The sequence below is a fragment of the Phallusia mammillata genome, chromosome 1 (genome assembly GCF_965637545.1).
Source record: "Phallusia mammillata chromosome 1, kaPhaMamm4.hap1.1, whole genome shotgun sequence".
NCBI classification, from domain to species: domain Eukaryota; kingdom Metazoa; phylum Chordata; class Ascidiacea; order Phlebobranchia; family Ascidiidae; genus Phallusia; species Phallusia mammillata.
The window spans coordinates 11,000,458-11,022,529 of NC_137252.1; the positions used below are offsets into that span (position 1 = coordinate 11,000,458).

Genomic DNA, 22,072 nt, shown 5'->3' on the forward strand with positions numbered 1-22,072 from the left:
CAGAAAAAGGCTGGAAGAAGAACAAAAACTTACTGAAGCGTTAATGCAGCAAAGAAAATGACAACAGTTTTTAAAGCTTTTAAACACACCAAATTATTCAAACACTGTATTTCCAACCATCTATACAAATCAACTGCTGCCATTCCTAACCCACCATACAAAGTTCTCTTTTTTGGGAGTGACAAGTTTGCATTGGTTTGCTTGCAAAAGTTGTACAAGAATCTCTTAAGTCCAGAGCATCCGATTGTTTCCAGACTGGAGGTTAGTTAATAAGTGATTATTGTCCAGTCTGCAGAACATGGCAGTTCCAGACAAGATGGCGCGTACACTACCCTTTAGTCCACGTGCAAGACTAATTTTAGCAGGCACAAAGCAAGCAATAAAGGTCAAGGCAGGACAATTAAATGTATTAGGTGCAATATTTTTGCGCACAACCCCAAAAAATTGGCGTGCAAACAAATTTTTCTCAAAAAAAAAATTACGAGTGCAGCTGCCATACTCTGCAGACTGGGTAATTGTGGCACCTGATTGGTCAAATGCCGTAAAAATAAAGAGAAAATGAAACAAAATCTGGTCACTGTAAAAAAAACTGTTGAACGTAACAAGTAAAGTATCAGTTCATCTTTTTAATATTTGGATTGGAAATGTGACAGATTGTTTAAACAAATTTGTATATTTTATACTTTTCTAGAAAGCATTTTATGTTGGCTAATTATTTTTGCATAGTTTTTTGCAAAAACTTGTTAAAACGTTTTTTTGGAGTAAAGATACTCTGAATGATAACTCATTTATAATTTTTGAATTATTGACCAGTGTATTTGCAGTACAATGTAATCACTAGATGTGTCATATGTAATGGTAAACCTGCTTTCAAACTGAAGTATAAGATTGGTGAATTTACATGTTACAATATAAGCAGTATGGTCCTAAATTCCTAATGTATGTTTTAAGGTTGTGTACCTGCCTCAGTCCAAAGGACAAGAATTAGCTGTACAAAAATTTGCACAAAAAGCAAAATTACCCATCCACGAATGGAAACAAATACAAAATGTGGAGGAGTTCGATGTTGGAGTTGTTGTATCATTTGGAAAACTAATTCCTCGGTCTTTGATAAAGAGTTTTCCTTGTAAAATGATAAATGTGCATGGGAGTCTTTTGCCAGCATTGCGAGGTGCTGCACCCATTGCTAGGGCAATTGAGGCTGGCCATAAAGAAACTGGAGTGACAGTTATTCAGGTATATAACTTATTACCCTGATGCTTTGTTAAAGAAAATTATGCTGCACAGTTATATGCCCGAAAATGTTGGAAAGTACAACTTTTGGAAAAATAATTTGATAACTCTGTCAATCTTTTTCACTTTCAATTTGCAAACACACAACAAATAGGTAAAACAGCAAGCCCCACGCCGATTTTCAAGTGTTTGCTTGTTACACTTTTGAAAAGCTATACCAATGTGAAGAGTTTAGTGTAACATTCGGGGCAAATGGCATATGTGTAACCAGGGGCGTATCCAGAAATTTTTAAAGGGGGGGGGGTCCAACAATTTTTTTGGGGGAAATCCCTAATGACGTCATTATGACATCACACGTCGTTCAAAACGACGCGTTATGCGGCAAAGCACTTTTTCCAAAATTGGCGGTTTCTCTACCCATCTAATTGACAGGAAGAACAGGTAATTTTAGCGAAAGCTTTGTAGTTTTCTGATTTCGCCGCTGCTATCTAGCTTACACAGCCAAACTGCAGCTGCAAAATAAGCGTGACTGTCAGGTAATCAAAATCGTTGCTTAAAAAAACAGGGTCCAATTTCTAAAGAACTAAATCTCTTGCTGAAGCGGTAATCCTACTGTTAAGTTGCGCAAAGTCACGAATGCACTAAAGGTGGTAACTGCAGAAGGCATAAATTGTGCCTGGCAAGTAACAAATTACCCTAATAACATAACTCGATTTACATCGATCTAATGTTTTTGACAAACTATTACGTGTTTGGCGGATCAAAGCAACACAACATTACACGTTTTTAACACTTTTACATTGTACAAATGCAAAAACAGTTTGATATGTTGCACTTAGTGCAGTTACCACTAAGCAAGAAACTGCTACCAGCGTCCTAGCTGGAACGTAACTTTCCGATTGTTAGCGCATAAACCTCCTTATTAAACCCTTGTTACGTCACAATTGGCGATTAGATAACAAGCGAATACAAGAGATTGAAGGCTCGCGTCTTTGAGATAACGACTCCCTGTTATTACGCAGTGGTAAACGGAACGATTTTGGCCTATTTAATGTACGCACAACTTTTTGAAAAGGGGGGGGGGGGGGGGGGGTCCGGACCCCCAAACCCCCCCCCTTGGATACGCCACTGTGTGTAACCCTTTTTTCGTTTGTTGATTGTTTGCAGATTAAACCTTCTCATTTCGATCATGGAAAAGTTTTAGCACAAAGCAAACCTGTGACCATTAGCGACCAGACCTTCGCCTTTGAAACATATGAGAAACTGGCTACTATTGGAGCAGAACTTTGTATTGAGGTACTCACTGATCTTCCATCAAAACTAGCCAATGCAAGAGAGCAGGACCAATCTGGTGTTACTCAGGCACCTCGTTTAACATTAAATGATACATTGATTAATTTTCAAACAATGACTTCTACTGATATTTGGAACAAATATCGGGCATTTGGTGACCAGAAATATTTTTTATTGCGCTGCATGTTTCAAGAACAAATGGTAAAACTTGCGGAAATCAAGCAATGTAGTGAAAGCCAAGCACAGGTGGTTGCTGAAGATGCCTTACCAGGTCAAGTGTTTTTTCATGTGCCCACCAAAACACTTATTACCAAATGCAAGTCTGGATACATTGGGTGCACGAAACTTATTATACAAAGCAAGGTGATACTAGCACAGGACTTTAAAAATGGCTACCTGCAAAGAGAGCTAAAAAAAGGAAAAACTGTATTTTTTACAGCATGTGAACCTATAAAAACTAATGCGCAACAAACTTCTTAAATACAAGAGAAACATTTAATTAAACCCACACAATTTTGGTTAAAATCTGGTGCCAATTTGGAAAAATAATTATCTCAGATTGTTTGCTGAATTCATAGCCTCTTTTGCTTCTCTTGCTTTGTCTTGATTTGCTTTAAGGACTTGGTTGATGCAATATTCGCTCTCTTGTCCAGCCTCAGTCAACCGAAGGTCAAGTTTAATGACCGTCTTGTTCACTTCCATGCCTTCTTGCAGTTGTTTGCCTCCATCCTGTCAACAAATGGTCTTGGTTGAAAAAAAATGAACTATTTCAGGCCTATATATATGTGTATGTTTTATCGCAAAGTCCAAGGTAAAGGTTTATAGTCAGTAACAAGATTTCTATACCACTGCTTGTTGAAATAGACTACATTTAACTGTCTTCTGATAACTAAAAATTCAAAAATGTAGACAATTTCAATGAACACAGTTGTATGAAATTTTTACACCAGTTTGTACTATCTATCTTAACTAGGCTGAAAAAAACTTATCTGAAAAATAAACTTACAGTTCCAATTCTGTTCCCAGAAATATTAATAGAGGTGAGACTGGTGTTAGTTTGCAGAACTTGTGACAGTACAGTGGCTGTGGGTTCGGTCATGTCATTCCCGGAGACATTGATACTCTTAAGGGAGTTGTTTTTGAGCAAGGCATTCATGATGGCTTGTCCACCCTCATCTCCAAGCCTAAAAAAAGTAGTTGTCGGGTAAATAAAAACAAAAAAGTATCTTCAGCTTGGTGACTGAAAACACAGTGGCAACAATGCAGTAAACAATCGCTATACTCAAAGCAATTGTAAAATGTTCAATGTTCAAATGTTATGGAGCACAAATCATCTGCTGACAGACCAAGTCAGGGGTGGGCCACCTTTGTCACTGTGGGGCCAAATACAATCGCAAGGATTAGATCACGGGCCGCACCTTTATATAACACAAGTCGATTTTACTTCGTTGCATACCAAAAATGGCCGCAGGTTACCACCCCTGGGCTAAGTCTACAAAATTGCAAGTTCCACAATTCATTAAAGTTTAGAAACACTACTTTAGAGTACTATAATATGCACATTTTGATTATTAAGTTTCGGCAACTTTTTTCTACTGTTTTGTTTGTCTCACCTGTTCAGTCTCAAGTTGAGCTCTTTAAGGTGGGTGTTTTTAGTTAAAGCATAGGCAATGGCTTTTGTCCCATCTCCCCTGATGATGTTGCCAGTCAGTGTCACCCTTCGCAAATTGGGACACCTGGACATATATTTATTGTTAACAGCAGATAATAATACAAATCTAGACATTTTATGCTAATTTATGAAAACAACTCTATTTATATCACTATTTCACAAAAACGTATGTAACTACCATTTACACATGAACATAACAAAGTAAAGTCAGTAGAAGTTGGTGGGAGCTACTTAAACAGTAGATATTTGGTTTATCACATGGTGTTAATGCCCTGAACTATATTAAGCCATTGCAGCATATGTATGGGATCTAACAATAGATCATTTACCACATCTTTTAATTTGAAAACATTAATGGTTTCACTTTGACATAACTTAAACATTGTTTTAACTCATAAACAACATTATACAGTGTTCAACATAGGTCATTTTTCATTACAATCATACCTACATAATTGAATGTAAAGAAAATATGTAACAAAACAATCACCTGTTATTTATCAGCTTTGCCACTGCTCTGGCCCCTCTGTCTCCGATACAGTTTTGGGATAGATCAACATCAGTTAAAGATGGGTGATCAAGAAAGTGGCTAATCAGTACTCGAACCTTTGCATCGTCAACCTTACTTTGATGAATACAAATGCTCTTTAATTGCTTGCAGCTCTTGATGCTTTTCGCAAGAAGCAAGCAATCCCTCTGAGTGAACTGAAAAAGATTCCATTCAAAGTTCATGCCACAGTCATTCACTCCATACATGACTTTAAGCTCTTCCAGGTGAGGCATCTTTTCCAGAACAGCACCGAATTCAAAATGGTCCATGGAGGGTGCTTCTGATCCAGTATCACTAAACACGTCACTGGCGGCATCATCAGTCTTGGTTGTATCCTTGACAGGTGGTAAAAGTTGACGGATATTTAATCGTCGTACATAGCGCGATGCCAATGGGATTGCTTTGTCAATAACTTCATCACTTGTCTGCTCCGGTACAAACGTTTCTATGAGACCTTCTAGATATTTTTCAAAGAACATTCTTTTCCAGCTTCCTCCGTAAGTTGAAACGTCACACACTTGATATTTTCCTTTACAGCATCGCTTCCAATACCCTTCATCATCTACAAGGTGTGCAGTCACTTCCAAAGGAATGTTGGTGTCAATTTTATCCAAGACTTTTATTTTGTCTTTTGAGTGCAGTCCTTTGAGAACTGGATGTTCTGTTTAAGGAATTTATGGTAAATAATATAAATAGCACTATAATTTTTATGAAAACTGAAACAAAAATGTTATTTTTTATGTAGCATATAAATCATTTTGCCTAAGGCCTATACTGAATATAATAAAAAAGTCTTTATCAAATATTAAAAGCTGAAATGCGATTTACATGCTATGTACTAATTAACATTTTTGTTTCAGTTTCTTAAACGTTTTTAGTACATTTTATATTATTTAAATATCAACCATGCAGTTTGAAAAATTATTTTGTTTGTAGATTTTGGGGGGTGCACTTATTTAAATGTGTATTAATTGGTTTTACTGTTTACCTTTAAAGTTTGCAACAATGTGATTAATGGCGAGGTCTTTCATCAACGGCACTGTAGCAAGTGACCAGTCGGGGTCTTCGGCAATAATTCTTCTTAGAGTTTTGGGGTCTTGTTTGACACCTGCTGATGGACCAATCGCCTTTTTTACTAAGCTTGACCGAATATCTGTCACCACCATTTTGCTACCGCTCAGTTAAACCCTCTATATACGTGGTAGATGAGACATAAAAAGCAATTTATTTACAATACATTCTAACACACAGGAGAACTATGCAAGACGCTCTTTAGTCTTGCTTGATAGTTTCTATGGCAACACTCTAGGTGGCGATAACACACAGGTGTTTTTTTAAATTGACCACATAATTTATTGTGCCTTTGCGTCGACAAATATTTTTGTGTTTATGCATCTTAGCAAAGCTTCTAAAAGCAAACATTTTTTTTCCTTAAAAAAGCAAAAACTGGAAATAGAGGAAAGCTAAAAACATGTTTTTACAAAAAAACAATGTGTAAAAGTTTCTTACCACAAAAACACTTTGCCTATTTTCCAAAATAAACATATGTTATTTGGCGTAAAGTGTTCGACTAATTGCCAGGTGGGATTTGTTGATTTTAGTATCACAAGACAACAAAACTTAAGTGCACTCGGCCGTAACAACATTGTGACGTATTAGTCACGCTAGTTTATGACATCACCATCATCGTGAAAAATGGGTTGGTCCCCTTCGCAAGACGCGAAGTAAACGGTTTTCCGGCGTTACTGGAAGTTGAGCGGACGTGAAGAGTAGCCAGAAAGGGACGTTACGGTGGTTTTTGATAGTGATTGCGAGTAAATCAGAACCTGTAGAACTTTTGGTCTTTGTGTTTTAAGTTTTGTGTTGTAGTGTTTAAATTAAGATTTGCCGTATTAAGCTTTAACAATTTTTGCTAGCAAGTTATTTCAAGAAGAAAATATAAAATTTAGCCCGCATCATACAACATCTATCTATTTGTGAAAGCTTACTTTCATTTATTGTAATCTTGTTTTGTTGTTAAAAGCAGGGATTTAAGAAAATTTTGTTAGGCAATAAAGGGTTAAGTAGCCACAAAGTCACAATGCTGCGGTGGTTGAAGGGTGACCAGAAGGAGAGGGAACCGGAGGTGTTTGAAAATGTGGCATTGGGGTTGAAAAAGTTGTACAAAAAGAACTTAAGACCCCTGGAAGACATGTACAAATTTCATGACTTCCACTCTCCGCCCCTCCAAGATGCCGATTTTGATTCCAAACCGATGATCCTTCTTGTTGGGCAATACTCGACGGGTAAAACAACTTTTATTCGATATCTATTGGAAAAGGACTTCCCTGGTATGCGAATTGGACCAGAACCAACAACCGATTGCTTTATTGCCATTATGCACGGAGATAAAGACAAAACAACTGGAACGATCAACGAAGGAGTCATTCCTGGCAACGCACTTGTTGTTGATACAAGTAAGCCTTTCACAGCACTTTCTTCATTCGGAAATGCCTTTCTGTCAAGACTTCAATGCTCCATGATGAAAAATGAAGTATTGCAAAGCATCAGCATCATTGATACTCCTGGTATATTGTCTGGTGAAAAGCAGAGAGTAAATCGTGGATATGACTTTTCCAAGGTAAAATCCCATTGTTTTTAGTGGCTTCAAATTTTAAGATCTATACAGTATCATATCTAACAAAGAAAATTTGTTTTGTATAAATTTGCAGGTTTTGACATGGCTTGCTGAAAGAGTGGATCGAATTGTTCTTTTATTTGATGCTCACAAATTAGATATATCGGACGAGTTTCACGAGGCTCTAAATGCTGTAAAAATGTACGATTCAAAGATTAGAGTGGTTTTAAACAAAGCTGACCAAGTGAACACACAGCAGTTGATGAGAGTCTATGGTGCCCTCATGTGGTCGCTTGGCAAGGTCGGAAACAAAGCATTTTAACAAAAACAAAACTGTCATGTGCTATGTGCCCATTGTTGTTATATTATTGAAAGTACAAAGTCGACTCTATTTCATTTCCAAAACTAAATACTGTATTACTTCCTTATATATGCAACATCACAATGTTTACGAGAATTCAATAATATGTTTGTTAAACTAAGCTTAATATTGTTTTTATTAACTCTTCAAACATTTTGGTTATTCTCAGCTCACAGATCTAATAATAGTTGGTATTAGTTGTCTTTGTGTGCGCAAAATTTTGGTACCTATTACTATGTCATGGCGCTACTATTTTATTTTATTACATTGTAGGTTATCACAACACCTGAAGTGGTCAGAGTGTACATCGGATCATTCTGGGACCAACCACTTCTTTATGACGACAATCGATTGTTGTTTGAGGCTGAAAGGAATGATCTTTTTGAAGACATCCAAAGCTTGCCCAGAAATGCTGCCCTAAGGAAACTGAATGATCTTATAAAGAGGGCACGGCTTGCTAAAGTACACTCACAACCATCTTATATATTTTTAAAATCTTTTCATAAACATGTAAAAATGTGTTCATTAAAAAAATGCATCTAGAGTACTTTTTTTACAATTTTTTATGTACTGATTTAGCAATATGTTTTATTTTGTTAGGTGCATGCATACATCATCAGTCATCTACATGAGAACATGCCATCAATGTTCGGAAAGGACAAGGCAAAGAACAAGCTTATCCAAGATCTGGACAAAATCTATGCCGAACTGGCAAACAAGCATCATGTGTCATTGGGTAAGTAGTCAACCTTATTAAGTTCCATTTTTAGTCACAGCATCCTTAGTTTAAAACACCGGAAAGAAATTGTTGTATTAATATTGTTGTAGAACCATAACAAGTATGTTGATTTTGAATTGTTGTTCTTTGGTAAAAATGACCAGTCATACTTCCTGTTATCTCATAATAAGATTGGCATGATTTATAAACATACTGTAAAATCTTTCTTGGCCATGTTTAATTGCTTGGGCTGACTTGCCTGGTTGAGTATTCATGTATTGTTTGCTGATCAATTCTTAGTTACTGTAGTTTTATTGGTAGCTTGACACTCATACAATCAACCTACATTGATGTGTGTATTGAATTCCAGCCTTTCAACTTATTATTCAGTTATGTGGGTTTATCATCGTTAATGGTAGCTTATGGGTACTGGTTAAACTAACATTTTACATGAACGTACTGAAACTCCCTGGTAATGCTATAATGTAGTTATTGGTTTTGCAGCAATTCCTGCAGACAGTGACTTAGACATTGACATATATCCTGGACCAGAAAAATCAAATATTTAAAATGTAGCAATGGGTATACTTTAAATCCATTTTATCACATAGTAGTGCTATGAATGATGTTTAAAGCAACATTTTTACACAAGTAAAACAATCCATTTTTGATAAGTTTTTGGTAGTGCTAAAAGAGTTAGTACAAACTTATGTGATAAACAGCATTTTTGGTTTTTCGAAACAACCTTTAAGATCTCTGCTACAAAATCACTTAAGTCAATTTTATTTGATTTTCTGGTATCAAAGTGATTCCATTTTTAATGGGCACACATGCACAATTTATCAGATGAAGAAAAGTACCAGCAGTTTAACTAATTTACTAGACTAAACACATATACATAAATCTATGGCAAATAGGCCTAAGCTATGTTAAGTGGATTGGTCTGTTGTGTGGTATTCGGTGCAATTTTCTATGATAAGTAATGTATACTCCCAACAAAACAAGTATAAAACACCTTTTTGTCTCATCAATTTTAGGCGACTTCCCCAAAGTTGAAGACATGCGAAAACAACTTAAGTTGGCTGACTTCACCAAGTTTAGAAGTTTGAGCACGTCCATGGTGCAAAAGGTATAGAATTGTAAAATTTAAAACGTATTTAATGAGGTCATGTACATGCAACTGCTTTAACCCACCCCTAAAATAGCACTTTCGTTGAGGAAGGGCCATTGCATTTCACTGTGTCAAATTGATGATAAATGTTGATGCACTTCCACATTGTCATCCCACAAGGAAGTAGGCCACTTCATAAGACTCTAATCCCACTTATATACTTAAACAAATGGTCCTCCCAAACAAAATTTTCTCAAGCCACTAACCGTGCATTCTTGGTTGTTAAATATATTCCTTCTTATGACATAACAAATCTACTTAGTTGGTGTACCATTCTACAACAGCAAATCTTTGCTCAGCCAATTAGTTTTTTAGATAGCTCATTATCACATGTTATCACTTTATTGACATTTCATTTCACATCTATTGTGTTGATGTCTTAGTAGGTCATAGACAATGAACTCTTGTTGAACTGTTAATCATTACTTTGAAAAGTCTCTGTACATCAACAATTTTCCTGTGTATTTGCCTGAAATTATTTCTACAACACAATTTCTTTTAAAAAACAAATGTATTTTTGCAATATGTTACAAATGACTGCACATTGGGCTTAGGAGTATGCCATTTAAGCCAAATGTTCAGATACTTACAATAACATGTAATTACAGATTGATGACATGTTGGCCAAGGACATTGCTGAGCTTATGAAACTGATACAAAGAGAAGAAGCAAGAAACAGTGAAGTTCAGAAGAAGGAAGGCCCAGCTGTACGAGGTCAGTTTCATCATAAGTAGCTTAGGCATGTTTAAATGATCGAAAAGTGAACCATAATGCCGACATGTAAGAGGCAACTAAAAAGGATTTTTTTATTTGGTTTTGGTATTTTTCCTCATATCAATATGTTGTTCTTGATTTAATAGTGACTTTTTGATTTCGGAATGATTTAGGTGGAGTATTTGATTCTATTGGACCCTCCTCTCCCAATGATGGTATATTAGTTTACAAATCATGCCAAATTGTATCATCACACAATAATTATGCAACTATGCGACATGCAAATTTAGCAAGTTCTATGCTCCACCATATCATTTCATTTGTCAATTCTACTGTGTAGCCAGATCAGAATACCAATCGACACCAACGCTCTAAAAACAAACATAGAATGTTTGGGCAATCTTTGACAGCTGTAGAAATTTTGATCAAGACTTATTGACCTACATACTTATTCATATATATATAATACATATTAGATTGTGTTTTAAAGCAAAAAACCCTGGCGAAATTACAACAAAAAACTCCGAAATGGATTAAAATGGCTGAGAAGCCGATAGATTCAAAATTTATGTAGAAAATGATTTGTTGATTTAAAACTGATTTGATTTTGCATGCGATACATATAATGAGTACAGTATTATGGGTAGATGAATCAAAAACTGTTCACTTTTTAATTGTTTGCATGATTAAATAGCCAAGCTAGGACATTTGTCATCTTCAAAACTGTTCAAAGATATCAAAATAAGTATACATATAAGTGACTAATTTACTACAAAAATATCCACAGATAAAGGTTTCCAAACATATCAGTTTTGCAATATGTTTATTATCAGCTTGTTCAAGTTTTTTATTACTGCTATTAAGAAGCACTAGTCAGACTAGCTGGCTTCTCGCACCTGTTTCTATTTTTTTACAACCATATCAATCAGTGTTGTTCTGACAGGTGGAGCATTCGCATCAACTGTTGACAATCCCTTTACTAACAAATGGGGTGAAGGGGCAAATGCCGGGATTGATTATGAAGGAGGTTGGATTGTTGCCGACAAGAAAAGTGAATATGATGAGATTTTTATGACTCTCAATCCTATCAATGGAAAAGTGAAAGGAAGTGCTGCCAAAAAGGTGAAACATAACAGTGTAAATCAAAACTAAAATGCATAACAATATGATTCTTAACCAGCCACTAGTGCAGCAACAGAATTTGTTTGAGTTATTCTAGGAGAGTGGTTCTTAACCTTTTTTATGGCCGAACCCATATTCTTCAACCTTGATTGAACGTTACGTCATAGGTTTCTAAATCATTTTGTGCTTTTGACCATATGTTTTTGCTTCCAACAAAGAGTTGTTGTTTTGCTGCTTACGAACAATGCGCACATTTTTTTGTTACGTAAAATATAACCTACTTTACAACCTTCCAATGTTTTGCCATCTAGCAAAAAAAATTGCTATGTTTAGTGACTTTATACCCCTATAGTTTGATTAAAGCGGTTGCCGACTATTTGTACATCAAAAGACCTTCGTTGAACCCCTGATTCAGCATTGCCAAAACCCCTGGGTTCGATCGAGAACAGGTTAAAAACCACTGTTCTTGGACCAATTTTAAGACTTTTTAATGGCAATATAGAAAGATATACAGGTTTCAGTTATGTTTATCAGTCATACATATGCAAATGTAAACAAATTGGAATGTTTATGACAGGAAATGGTCAAGTCCAAGCTTCCAAACACTGCCCTTGCCAAAGTGTGGAGATTGGCTGATTATGATAAGGACGGTATGCTTACAGAGGAAGAATTTGCACTTGCTATGCATCTCATTGGTGTGAGACTGGAAGGGCATAACTTGCCTGACGATCTACCTGAACATTTGATTCCACCTGCGCAAAGAAATAGTAAGTTTTTTTTAATCTTGATTTTATGTTTTGCATGAGATGGTTAAAGCTTTTGTACTATTTGAACTTTCGTGGAAATTTATCAATTATTCATCTGCACTATTGCCTAAAGACTGAACTAAATTGTGTTTATATAAGTTTAAAAGCCTGTTTTGGATGCTCAAATACTGACTACTGATTTTTCCATCAACCTTGCATGGTTATGCCTAGTACTTAAATGCAACCACTAAATATAGCTAGACAAACTTTGCAAACAGTCATTATGTTTTATTTGCTACATCTATTCAATGCCATCCTTTGTTTGCATTTGCTGTGTAAAAATTAATTCATAATACCCTATGGTGAAGCATCCAACTCAAATTGCTTGTGTTTGAACACAGAAAATGGTTTTAATGATGAATCATACTGAGTCATTGATCACTTTCTTCCACTTAGCAAGGTTTGAGTTTTGTTTTTCTTGCTTGTTTTTTACGTGCATGCTTTCAACATTTGTGGTTAACAGTTAATGCCATTTTTTTACAGCACCACATGTTTTTGCTAAATGCACATGTGTTGAAACTATCACTTTTGTCACTTTACTTGTAACAGCTTAAACATGCGCCTAGAGTTTCATTATCATTGGTGAACTGTCTTTTATCAAGATACAAGTTGCAGAAGTTTTTATCTGTTAATAGACCAAGTGCAATCAGCTGGCTACCAGGCGTTGCTAACTGACAGTTCAATTAGGCCTCACTGACTGTAGCTAATAATAACCGACAGTAGGGAATTACTAGACTGACCATATGTTGTGAATATATATTCAATGATAAGAAATATTTTCCTGACTTTCATATGTGATGGTAAACATTATAATCTATTGTATTTTGTTGACAATGTTACTGATTTTTTAACTCTTTTACAGAATGACATCATTAAGCTGGTGGAGACTTCCTGACTTTTTTGCATTTTCATCAGTTGGGGGAAACCCTGTTTTAACTTAATGTGCTTTCATTTGCTACTATTTACTAATTGATTTAAGTAACTGCTCTCCCATAGATCAATAGGCGGTAAGCGTTGTACCGCCCACTCCTAGTTACTCATGTAAAAATGTTTTTATTTTGTTTTTCTTTGAACAAAGGTCTTTAAAAGTCAGCGTAGATTTTTAAGACGCTTAATATATTACATGCCATCCAATCTTAACCTTATGCAGATAGCAAAGTTAAAGTGATGGCCACTGTTGAAAAGCGAAACACCCAATCCATTCAGTATGATTTGCCAATGTGTTGCTTAGCAAAAATAATGTGTCCATATACAGTACCAGAGTGGGATTATAGCAATATACACAGGATTCTAATAAAATATATAAAATATTGAGGGTCCCTGATAGAGTTACCCATACTATCTGACATAAAAGTGAAAATTGCACTCATTAGTCACCTTAGAAGTCTTTTTCAGTGGTGTTTAAAAATTAGTTCAACCATGTAGATGGATTTTAATTTGCAAGACTTTTATTTTATCTGTTGTGCACTTTTGATGAAAAACTGTTTTTCGCATTTGGTCAAGACACAACCAAGCAGTGCGTAGACAAAACAGCCATGCAAAGGGCCATACAAGATTCTTCACAATAAAATAGTTCATGTTTGTCAATACTAAGCATTACACAGAGTAATCCGTTTCCATTGTTAACTACCACCCATAAGTGCACACCTAACTTTTCACTATATTCACATAATTTGCCCTACAAAGCAATTCTTAATTTATAGTATAAGGCCTCTCGAAACCGTTTTGTTGGTTGCTCGAAGATTGTCGGTTGCTTCTACTTGGACAGTGCTGTGAATGAACCAAATACCACATATATTTGTTTTTAAACTGTTCGTGTACATACATGATTTTGGGCGCAATATGATTTTTTGCTTCCGTCAGAAAATGAACATTTAGTGTTTAAACGTAAAGCGATAGATTTTTGAATGGAGCATGGCCTGGCGCTGCGCTCCATATTTGGTCATATCTCTCACACTATAGACGGTACTTCCCCGAAATTGGAATTGTGCTTCATCGCTTTTAGGCCGGTGGCCGAGAAGCTTAATTTTATTTGCGTAAGACCGCGTTGTTTCGTATTCCAGTGACCTTGCGCGTTGTTTCCCCCCGTTTCTGTGCAACACCTAATCTCCCAGCAACGGGGCCGGCTTTTGCGTGGTTACCACCTTTCACGCCGCAACCTGCACTAACCCTTGTTATATGATACAAGCTTTATGCAGTCATCTAATATATAGGGTCCTAGCAGGGACCAAGCAGCGGCCGAATGTTAAACACTGGCGTATTTTTTTTCTGCTTTTACCGACGTAAACAGCTTATGTTTTTGATTTGTTTCATTTTTCCTGTTTTCGTTAGCGCGGTGTACAAAATGTACATAATAATGACACTCCCATATAAGCGCATATCAAAACGACCGATTACTTACAGATACGGCCATCACACCTTCGCATGTTTTCAGTGTTTCACGATAACATCTGAATAAACTTGTGCAGTAACAACACGGTATATAACCGTTGTGCTATTGACCGTTGTGCATACGCAAAGTCTTTGAGAAAAGTCAAGTGTATAAATAACAGCTTTCCAGTGTACATATATATTCCTGTATTGTACATCATTCACATTTACATAAACCACAAAAAAAATCGGAAACAAAATCACACGATTTGTATTATTTGGTTGCCATGTCGACCGTACATCGACTGCGCAGTTCACAGATCTACAGTAGATTGGAAAATGATCACATAGCGTTTTTGGAAGCACCGTTAGTTCACAAATCAAAAAAATACATAACGAAAAAGTACCAAAAGTTTAGACACCGTGGAACCAATACGTTTTACACAAGCGCCTTTGGCGTTTATGTTTAAGTAAATTAGCGAGGACATTAACAACACAAACACAATTTTGACGTGGCATTAACGTCACTACAGAATTGAAAAATCAAAAACAAAATATTCTTCAAAGATTCGAAATGGTCATTTTATTCGTTTATACTTTACAAATAAACTGCAACATTTATTACCATCTGGTAAAAAACACAATGCATCCAGCAAGTGCATTTTGCAACAATGTGTAATGAGTGCCATACATATTCAACACTTGGTGGCGGCGCAGAGCATGATGGAAGGTTGGTTGCTTTGTGAGAACCCGGAAGAGCACAGTCATGTTCACACAATGATAAGAGAGGAATTACTTTTCTTATGGCACAATGAGAAAGCTTTGGTTCACTATACGGGAAACTGAAAACACGATTACTCTTTCGACCAACGGTTACACAACATATTAACATGCACGCGTTGCATGCACGGCTTGAACACTCCATGCGGGTTTCCTTGTGCACTTAAACTGTGAAACACATATTACACCGTATAAATAATTTCAAACCAGGGATGTAAACAGACCCTAAATTTGAATCATATTGGAAGCCCATGTAGGCCCGAAAGTTTGATTGAAAGGCCTTATTGAAAAGATGACATACACAATGGACAACGGCCTAAACAAGACGGTTTGGGGCTGTTGGGCATTAGGTTATATCCCGCAACTAGCTATACCCAGTATATTAAAAAAATAATGACACAGAATGTGAAGTTAGGTCCGAAATTAAACCTGTTTGCTAAAAGAACGGCCCGACTGACAACTCTGTTTCACACGATAGCTATGTTAACATTTAGCAAGCCCAGCAAGTTTGCGTTATGACCCGTGAGGAAACGCCCTTCAGCTGGACATAAAGTAGATCGCCTCTGATTTGCAAAAGTTGCTCGCAATAGGGTGAAAGTGCTCAGACGTGTTCTGCAAAACAACGCATCGCCACAAAAAATAAGTCCTGATTTACGGTTCGAATGCAAAAGCAATAAAACTGTGGTTTGATATGATTTAAGATGCGCACAAGCGGATAGAATGTCAGGATAATTAAACTACTTTTGTGATGTTATGAAGGAGAAAAATAAGTGCGGCTACAGAGATATATTTGCAAAAACTTAACAGCACCGGTGACTTCGAAACCTGAGACCCAAAGTTTTCCTCAAATAAACAACACGGCCTCAAACATACCTCTTGTACATTAAAAATTAACACAATTTGATTAACAGGAAATGTGACAGCCTAACACACACCCCATTTATGTGATGCCTTTCAGTTTGCTCCTGGCTTAGTAAGGGGAGCAATAGACGCGTCAGGCGAAGCTTTCTTGAGGAACGGGTGGTCAAGCAGTTGGCGGGCGGTGGCTCGGGCTGAAGGGTCACGAACCAGAATTCGATCAAGGAAGCCCTTCAACATCGGGGAGGCCTGTGAAATGGTTCAGGGATTAGATATATATTTTAAATGTACGTAGATTGCACAAATGACGTTTAGAAATTTGTTTTGTATCTTTTAGAACAGGGGTCACCAAACTACGGCCCGCAAGTATTTGGTCTTGATATACATCTTAATAAAGCTTGAGTTAACCGTTAAAATTTAATTTACTGCGAATGTATTTCCACAACAACATGTGGGAATATTTTCACCTAGTTTCACATGACGCATAAAAATGAACCAAAGCAGATTGTTACACCACAGACAAGGCTATAAGTATCAATGCTATTGTTATTGTTTGCGAACAAGTATTTTCAGTAGAAGGACTATTATTTCACACAATTTTACTATTTGACAGTAGCACTATCTGACTCTAAGTGGATTTTAGCTTCTGCTGGTCCCGCAAAAGCGCTTCGCGAATCACGAAGGCTTTTGGAACGGTGCTGCGGCCCACGCGTTTCATTTTAATGTTATGCGGCCCGCTGTGTAAAAAGTTTGGTGACCCCTGTTCTAGAAAAACTTGCATAAACAATATTTTCTTTACCTTATGAGGGTTCCTAAGCTTTGGTGGAGGCATATCTCTTATTCGTCTCATAGCTTGTAGAGGAGCTTCGTCGAAATATGGCGGTTCCTTGTCAATCATTTCCATAACCATGATACCCAGGGACCAAATATCCACTTCGGGGCCGTAGGGGACACGGGAAATCACCTCTGGGGCCATCCAGTAGGGGGTTCCCACCAGGGATTTGCGCTTAGGTACTTCGGACGAAATTTGAGCACAAAATCCAAAATCAGACAACTTGACCTGTAAAGTTTTCAGGGTTGTTTACATTTAGAAATTAATGTAAAAGAGAACAAACGTGCAAACACAACATGTATGTATTAAATGAAAGGAGACCTGTACAATGACTATCCTGGAAAAAAAAACTTCATAAATAGTTGCAACAACTTTTTGCATTTTGTGTCACAAGCAACCAAAGCAATGGTTTAAAACTTTTCCATTGCGTTATGTTACCAACTATAAAAACATACAACAGTGGGAATTGTTTTTGTGGGTCATTAACACCCAAAGCGACAATAAAGGTTTGAAATTAGTACATTTGGCAATTGTATGTAGTTACCAACTACGTAAATCGTGCCATATTCGATAACTGACGGTTACAAACTGCGTTTAAGAACCAAGCCTCTATACAACATATATCAGGGCATTCTTACTTGTAAATTTCCAGTCAAAAGTATTGAGTCGCTTTTGATATCCCTGTGTACGACTCCTTGGGCATGGAGGTAGGCAAGAGCATCTAACACCGATGCACACACTGTAGCTATCTGCTGTTCGTTGAGACGAGTTCGGGTGACGATATCGGTCAAGGCTCCGCCTTCCAAATATTCCATTACCACCCAAAGCTCGTCACCGACCAGGAAGCTACTGTACATGTCGACTATGTTGTCATGGTGATAGTCACGCATGATCACCACCTGTGGAGAGGCGAAGTGTGAGTTTTTGATGCAGGTTTATAAACCTATAGTCATGGTGACTTTTGTCAGTAAAATTCGAGTGTGTAGTATGGCTGTTGGCACATGTATTGAAATCATTGGCATTGCTAACGATAAAGTCAAAGCTATTTCTGAAGTTGGGTATTTTTTTAAATTACACCACGATATGGTCTTAAATGACTTACTACGGAAAGCAGTGCCACCGTGAATAAAGTATTTCGCATTAAAAATATATTTTTTTAGAGACTACATGCAACCCAATATGGCATTTCCTTGTTACCGCCCATACTCAACGACAGCGTGCGTCTTAAGTCATAACTCACAAACACAAGGCTAGCCTTACCAGACAGACTTGCCCTGAGGCATTTTACCTCGTTGAAAAGCAGCTCACGTCTTTGCTGTTTGCGCACATCCATCTTTTTGACAGCAACCCGCCGTCCAGTGCCTCGCTCGTTCGCAATGCAAACTATGCCTGTCGAGCCCTCACCAATCTTGACGAAGTTCTCCAGGCTTTCGCGGGGATCCCCCGGACACACGACCATCTGTAACACGGGTTTAGAACGGTTCAATTTTGACCATCAGTAAGACACTTGGTCACTGCAGAAAATATGTTTCTGTGACATGTTAACGCCCAAATAGTTTTATTTTTCACGTTACAATTCAAAGCAGTGGTCTAAAAATACCTGCAAGGCTTCTCGAAACTGTGCATCTGACACAACATAACTGTCTTGCTGTTTTCCCAGAGCCTTTTGAGCAGCAGGTGGTGGTATAGCAACTGTTGGCTGGCTTTGGGTGTGAGATGGTTTCCTACAACAATTACAAAACATAGCAACGTTTCCAGAGCACTTCTGCCTTTTTAAGCATTTCCTTGTTGAAATCTGTCTTCCAACCATAAATTAACGTTTTAACAGTTTTAATTAGAATCCTACCTTTCCCTGTTTGATTCACGGCTCGTTTTTCGACTTTCCTGTGGCTTTTCATCTCTCGGTGCTGAGTCATACGCTTTAGTAGCTGGAGGCCGGGAACTTTGTTTCTTTGTCGATGTCGATGACTCCAGTGCATAATCCTTCATAAAAAAATATAAGTCATATTTAAGAACAATCACAAAGAAAACTACTGAAACCCACCCTATCTCTTGACTGATATGATGGTGGCTCATTAGGAACCTCAAATGGTCGCTCTTCTGAAGGTTTTCTGCTAACATCAGGAGCACTCTTAAAATGGGAACTATGTTTTGAGGGCAGGCCCCCTGAACTAATGGGAATATTTGGCTTTCGTAGGTTGGATGGGTTTTCTGTTGGTAAGCCTGCAATAAAAGGGAGTAACTAAGATTAATAATCCTAAATTAGAAATACAGTACTACAAAATGGAGTCGATTTTAAATGTTCCAGTAGCTTTTTAGGTTCTGTATGCTGGTAAAACAACAGATAAATCACACAATCTGACTGCAAAAAGTTACATGTATACCTGTGTGAAGGTTTTGATGGGACATGGTCTGTGACCTATGATCCCTATGGTAGCTTGACCGTACTGGGCCAGTTGCCTCGTACATGGGGTTCGGTATATTTTGATATGGATGTTCAGTTTTAGATCGAGGTTTTGAAGTGTTTTCATAAAACCTATCATTCATCGGACTTGGTACATTTTGATAGTGATGTACAGTTCTGTCAGGCACATCTACACCATCACCGTGCCGGTGAGGATGTTGATCGTTTGATGTCCTTCGAGGTCTTTGTTCAGTTTTACTCCGATAGTGGTCCCTTGTTCTATGGTCATTATGACTCTCATGCCTTGGCCGACTACCACGATCTGCTCTGTCGTTTTCATAGTTATTTCTAGATCGTTCATTTTCATAGTTATTTCTAGATCGATCATTTTCATAGTTATTTCTGGGTCGATCCTCACTTCGATGTCGGTCCTGTCTACTGGAATGTCGAGATGATGTACCGGAATCAAATGAGCGGCTTTCAGATTTTCCTGATTTGTCTTGATAGCGATCGACACCTGACGAAGAACCACGAGTATAAGAATCTCGAGCAGCATCTGAGCTTTTGTGTCTCGTGTACTCAGGTCCTCTTGAACGTTGTGATTCACGGTCCCTTGACGATCTTGGATCAACATTGACGTAACTTCGTTCCTCCCCATTTTCCCTTCTTCTTGATGACCTTCTGTCATTGTCTTCATGTCTTCTTCTTGAAGAAGAATGTCTGCTGCTCTCATTTCGACTACGATCAGAACTGCGATGATCTGTATCTCTTGGCGTCTCAGGCTGTTCACCTCGTCGGTAATTATCTCTATAATAACTGTCTCTTGAGCGATGATCATCATGTCTTGAACTTGGCTGTCTTGACTTAACTGTTCCAATTTCTGAACCACCAGATGAACCAGTGCCATCTTCCCTTACAGCATCTGGAATTCTAACAAAAAAGTTGGCACTTGATTAACTTGAACAACTACCTATTAAATAGGAGTATATATATATACATTTATTATTGAGACTTTCTTCAATAGTGATCAGAAATTCGAGACAATCAGTTCATAAATCTCAGTGTATCAGTCTATACAGAAGATTTAAAGGCACTATTCTCAGATACTTTAGATATGATGAGTCAGTTTTGGTCATAGACTTTATGATGGATTTCAGGTATAATATTTAATCACACATATATGGAAATTAGGTGTTATCAACTTGGCTTCACAATACCCTACATAAATTGCCCAAAGGGATTAAATTAAACTTGAATGAATTTAATCGTTTATCAGTTAAGGATTAGCAAGTTAGAACTTGCGATCAATAACTTTCCAATGCATTTTTGGCACCTGTCATCATTTATGTTGAGCTTTCTGATTCGAGGAGGACTTTCTTTTCTCAATGAATTTGATCTTGTTACTGACAATGAAGACAGGTGAGGTAGAGCTCCGTTACCAGTTCTCTTCTTTCCAGTAATAATTTCCTACAGCCAATCATATCAAATAGATAACATAAAAATAAAATCTACACGTTATGGATTAACAATGTACCTTTCCAATCAGTTATGCTTGAGTAACTATATAAAATAGAGGTCGACAAAAAAATTGGGACTGTTGACAAAATTACAAACACATAAGATGGCTTTTCAGGCCTGTTATTTACAGAAAGGATATTACATTTTATCAATAGTAATAAATCAGTCATTTATTATGCATTTGCATGCATTTACTATTTCAACCTTTTCTGTTGGAACTGGAGTAATGAGACTAGCATCAATGAGAGGACGAGGTCTAGTTTTTGTGTCGGGAATGATACTTTGCCATTGCAAAGGTAATCCAGTGAATCGTCCCTCATCCTCATCAAAACCAGTGTGGACTCGATGTTCAAAATTGCTTGGCTCAGAAATGTCAATTCTCTTCTTTTTCTTTCCAGCAAACATGTTTCATGCCTTGAATGTCCACAGAACAAAGATGCTATAGTTTTTTCATGTTCCCTTCTTTACATGTTCAAGTTTGCCCAGGTACAACAAGCATGAAAAAAAGCTTTAGGTATCAAATAGTAAACAGCAGAGTGAGTAGAGTAGACCAATGTTCAAGTGTTTTAAATAAATAGCAGATCACTGTTCAAGTGTTTTTCACAGCACCACAATCTGAAAGATTTGAAATAATGCGTTGGGTTCAAGCACATTAGCTTTATAAGTTTCTGCACACGAAAAAATACTAAAAAAGCCACCTGGCTATAGTTGACTGAATTTAATGGATTTTTTTCATGCCCAATTCGGAAAAGTAAGGGTCTTAACTTTGCGAGCCACAAGTTTAAACAGAACAACAGATATAATCAAAAAACTGTTACAACTTTCAATTGTCATTCGCAATTTGCGAAGTAGTAAAAACAAAAATTCTCGATTTCCGTAAATACAAAATTTGGTTCGTACAATGGGACAGTAAATGTACGAACGTAAAATAAAAGTTGCTTCTAAACGGTAGAGCTACTAACACCATTTTACACATGTTTATTGCTTAGTTTGGCATTTCAACATTTATTTAATTTCCTATCAACATCAATTATTAAACATAAACTTCTTAAC

At 37.1% G+C, this 22,072-nt stretch overlaps 4 protein-coding genes across 6 annotated transcripts; 2 read left to right on the top strand and 2 right to left on the bottom strand.

Moving 5' to 3' along the window:
• The first annotated feature begins 1,131 nt into the window (after positions 1-1,131).
• On the top strand, positions 1,132-3,006 carry LOC145230194 (methionyl-tRNA formyltransferase, mitochondrial-like). Its single transcript, XM_080095608.1, has 2 exons — positions 1,132-1,236; positions 2,401-3,006. The coding sequence occupies exons 1-2, from the start codon at positions 1,132-1,134 to the stop codon at positions 3,004-3,006; spliced, it is 711 nt and encodes a 236-aa protein (XP_079951734.1).
• On the bottom strand, positions 2,677-6,060 carry LOC145222572 (dynein regulatory complex subunit 5-like). Its single transcript, XM_080088724.1, has 5 exons — positions 5,737-6,060; positions 4,689-5,409; positions 4,140-4,262; positions 3,533-3,710; positions 2,677-3,255 (listed from the first exon to the last, which is right to left on the bottom strand). Exons 1-5 carry the CDS (start codon positions 5,912-5,914, stop codon positions 3,076-3,078), a joined length of 1,380 nt encoding a protein of 459 aa, XP_079944850.1. The 5' UTR covers positions 5,915-6,060; the 3' UTR covers positions 2,677-3,075.
• A 686-nt stretch (positions 6,061-6,746) lies between these two features.
• Positions 6,747-14,731, top strand: LOC145222558 (EH domain-containing protein 3-like). Of its 2 annotated transcripts, XM_080088704.1 has the most exons (10): positions 6,747-7,368; positions 7,460-7,666; positions 8,000-8,188; positions 8,327-8,462; positions 9,482-9,573; positions 10,224-10,329; positions 11,273-11,451; positions 12,029-12,218; positions 12,599-12,657; positions 13,120-14,731. In XM_080088704.1, exons 1-9 carry the CDS (start codon positions 6,829-6,831, stop codon positions 12,625-12,627), a joined length of 1,668 nt encoding a protein of 555 aa, XP_079944830.1. In that variant the 5' UTR covers positions 6,747-6,828; the 3' UTR covers positions 12,628-12,657; positions 13,120-14,731. The 2 variants fall into 2 exon arrangements, with proteins under 2 accessions (XP_079944830.1, XP_079944838.1); XM_080088712.1 differs by lacking the exon at positions 12,599-12,657.
• Positions 14,341-21,660, bottom strand: LOC145222531 (serine/threonine-protein kinase PAK 5-like). 2 transcript variants are annotated; one of them, XM_080088682.1, is made up of 11 exons: positions 21,224-21,660; positions 20,835-20,968; positions 19,482-20,431; positions 19,142-19,320; positions 18,944-19,080; positions 18,698-18,821; positions 18,386-18,556; positions 17,736-17,996; positions 17,065-17,325; positions 16,343-16,514; positions 14,341-16,019 (listed from the first exon to the last, which is right to left on the bottom strand). In XM_080088682.1, the coding sequence occupies exons 1-10, from the start codon at positions 21,422-21,424 to the stop codon at positions 16,362-16,364; spliced, it is 2,571 nt and encodes an 856-aa protein (XP_079944808.1). In that variant the 5' UTR covers positions 21,425-21,660; the 3' UTR covers positions 14,341-16,019; positions 16,343-16,361. The 2 variants fall into 2 exon arrangements, with proteins under 2 accessions (XP_079944808.1, XP_079944803.1); XM_080088677.1 differs by having other exon boundaries at positions 14,341-16,514.
• Positions 21,661-22,072: the final 412 nt, after the last annotated feature.

What these genes read in the sequence shown, in the direction of transcription:
- LOC145230194 (XM_080095608.1), top strand. Translation starts at nt 1,132, where the DNA reads ATGATAAATGTGCATGGGAGTCTTTTGCCAGCATTGCGAGGTGCTGCA. An exon ending in CTGGAGTGACAGTTATTCAG is followed by an intron (nt 1,237 to 2,400) that starts GTATATAACTTA and finishes GATTGTTTGCAG; the next exon opens with ATTAAACCTTCTCATTTCGA.
- LOC145222531 (XM_080088682.1), bottom strand. Translation starts at nt 21,424, where the DNA reads ATGTTTGCTGGAAAGAAAAAGAAGAGAATTGACATTTCTGAGCCAAGC. An exon ending in CATATCAGTCAAGAGATAGG is followed by an intron (nt 19,081 to 19,141) that starts GTGGGTTTCAGT and finishes TTTTTTATGAAG; the next exon opens with GATTATGCACTGGAGTCATC. An exon ending in AGTTTCGAGAAGCCTTGCAG is followed by an intron (nt 18,557 to 18,697) that starts GTATTTTTAGAC and finishes CCCGTGTTACAG; the next exon opens with ATGGTCGTGTGTCCGGGGGA.
- LOC145222572 (XM_080088724.1), bottom strand. Translation starts at nt 5,914, where the DNA reads ATGGTGGTGACAGATATTCGGTCAAGCTTAGTAAAAAAGGCGATTGGT. An exon ending in CATTGTTGCAAACTTTAAAG is followed by an intron (nt 5,410 to 5,736) that starts GTAAACAGTAAA and finishes TTCCTTAAACAG; the next exon opens with AACATCCAGTTCTCAAAGGA. An exon ending in GCAAAGCTGATAAATAACAG is followed by an intron (nt 4,263 to 4,688) that starts GTGATTGTTTTG and finishes ATATATGTCCAG; the next exon opens with GTGTCCCAATTTGCGAAGGG.
- LOC145222558 (XM_080088704.1), top strand. Translation starts at nt 6,829, where the DNA reads ATGCTGCGGTGGTTGAAGGGTGACCAGAAGGAGAGGGAACCGGAGGTG. An exon ending in TCATGTGGTCGCTTGGCAAG is followed by an intron (nt 7,667 to 7,999) that starts GTCGGAAACAAA and finishes ATTACATTGTAG; the next exon opens with GTTATCACAACACCTGAAGT. An exon ending in GCACGTCCATGGTGCAAAAG is followed by an intron (nt 9,574 to 10,223) that starts GTATAGAATTGT and finishes ATGTAATTACAG; the next exon opens with ATTGATGACATGTTGGCCAA.